The sequence below is a fragment of the Fonticula alba genome, assembly GCF_000388065.1.
Source record: "Fonticula alba strain ATCC 38817 unplaced genomic scaffold supercont2.3, whole genome shotgun sequence".
Taxonomy (NCBI): Eukaryota; order Rotosphaerida; family Fonticulaceae; genus Fonticula; species Fonticula alba.
The window spans coordinates 3,310,933-3,312,611 of NW_009242973.1; the positions used below are offsets into that span (position 1 = coordinate 3,310,933).

General features: G+C 66.3%; 1 protein-coding gene across 1 annotated transcript; it reads right to left on the bottom strand.

Moving 5' to 3' along the window:
* Nucleotides 1-141: 141 nt before the first annotated feature.
* H696_02486 (hypothetical protein) lies at nucleotides 142-1,593 on the bottom strand. Its single transcript, XM_009496395.1, has 3 exons — nucleotides 1,474-1,593; nucleotides 1,245-1,373; nucleotides 142-993 (listed from the first exon to the last, which is right to left on the bottom strand). The coding sequence occupies exons 1-3, from the start codon at nucleotides 1,513-1,515 to the stop codon at nucleotides 418-420; spliced, it is 747 nt and encodes a 248-aa protein (XP_009494670.1). The 5' UTR covers nucleotides 1,516-1,593; the 3' UTR covers nucleotides 142-417.
* Between the last annotated feature and the right edge of the window lie 86 nt (nucleotides 1,594-1,679).

The following is a 1,679-nucleotide window of genomic DNA, read 5'->3' on the forward strand; positions in this document are numbered from 1 at the left end:
CCCCCCCCCCCCCCCCCTCTGTTGGCCCGCCCAATAAATAAATATAGAAGCACGCCGTGCCGACTGCCGGAAATGCCCCTGGCACACAGCACCAACGCCCATTGCTCATGCACCCACACGCCCGGGGAGAAGATGCTGAGAGGACAAACAAGACACGTGCATTTTGGATCAATCCCTCCCGGGTCTCATATCCCCCCTCTCACCGCACCGGTGGGCGCGGGACCCGGCGCATGGGACACATAATGCGCCCCATCCTCCCTCGGAGGAGGACACCAGCGGAGGAGGGAAAAGGGCAAGCAGGCAGCCCACCTCCGGGGAGAAGGGCACACAGTCCCGGAAGACGAGCAGGGAGAGGGAAGGGCTGGGGGGAGGTGGAACGGCAAAGAGGGCAGCCCAAAGCAGCACACCCCGCCCCGGTCAGTGGCGGTAGCCCTCCAGCTTGCTGGCACGCAGGGCCTCGGTGGCCTGGCGCGCCTCCTCCGGGGTGGCATTGTACGCCAGGGAGGCCTGGTTCATGGGGTTTTCCGGAGACTTGTCGAACATCTCGCGGCAGCGCTGGAGCAGCTGCGTGCGCCGCAGTGAGGGGAACTCCTTGCGCAGGGCCGGCAGCTCGCGCTCCTCGAAGGCCCGGTAAGCGGCGGCCACGCGACGCTCCGGGTGCCGGTCCAGCGTGAGGACATGGTTCGCCCCGCCGGCGGGCCGGGTCTCATCCACCAGGGTCAGCAGCTCCAGGGCCCCGTCGATGCCACTGGCGGCGAAGGTGTCCGGCAACTCGTCCACCCCGGCGGCCGAGCCGGACCCGGCGGCCAGCGAAGCCGACGACTCGGACCCGGTGAGGATGGCCTTCGAGGGATTGACCGGGACCACCGCCGGCGGGGGGCTGGAGCGCGACAGGCGCGGCTCGCGGTTCTTGATCGGCTTCAGCTTGACCACTTCATTGGCCTCCTTTTCCTCGAGGGCCTCGCGCTCGCGGCGACGGTCGAGCTGCGCCCGCTGTGTAGCGTGTATGCCGTGTATGTGTGTATGCCGTGTATGTGTGTATGCCGTGTATGTGTGTATGCCGTGTTTGTGTGTTTGTGTGTATGTACGTCGTGCGTGTGCGTACGTCATGTGTGTGTGTGTGTGGGCACACAAAGGGGAGGTCAGAGGGGGTCAGTGGCAGGATGTCGGGTGGCCGAGAAGGCGAGAGGACCACGCAAAAGAGGGCAGAGCCGGCAGGGCAAGTGGCGAGGGATCGGGCGCACGCGCTTGGCGTCCTTCTCGAGGGCCTTGGAATTGTCCTTGGAGCCGACCTTCCATTCGGCGGCCTCCTGCGCCTCGCGAACGCGGGCGTCAGCAGCCACCTTCTCGGCGGCCTGGGCGGCCTTGCGCTCCTACAGACGGTGGACACATGTGCATGTGTTAGAGAGAGAGACAGAGAGAGAGAGAGACTACCGACGGCAAGAGCAGCAGGAGCGAGGAGAGCAGTCGTACGCGCGCGGCAACGGCCTTGGAGTTCTCACGCTTGGGTGGCATGGCGAGCAGATCAGCGGAGCGAAGAACGCGGGAGGGGGGGGGGGAGAAAAGCGGGATCGAGGTGTGTGTAGGGGGGGGGGGGGAGGGTTGGGGGTGATGTGGACGGCGGGGCAATGTTTGCGTGTGGGTCCCGGGTGGGCCCACCCCCGCCGGATGCATATAGA

Coding starts and splice junctions, on each gene's coding strand:
- H696_02486 (XM_009496395.1), bottom strand. CDS start 1,515: ATGCCACCCAAGCGTGAGAACTCCAAGGCCGTTGCCGCGCGC. Junction 1,374..1,473: donor CCAAGGCCGTTGCCGCGCGC/GTACGACTGCTC, acceptor CACCGTCTGTAG/GAGCGCAAGGCCGCCCAGGC. Junction 994..1,244: donor TCGAGAAGGACGCCAAGCGC/GTGCGCCCGATC, acceptor CACGCTACACAG/CGGGCGCAGCTCGACCGTCG.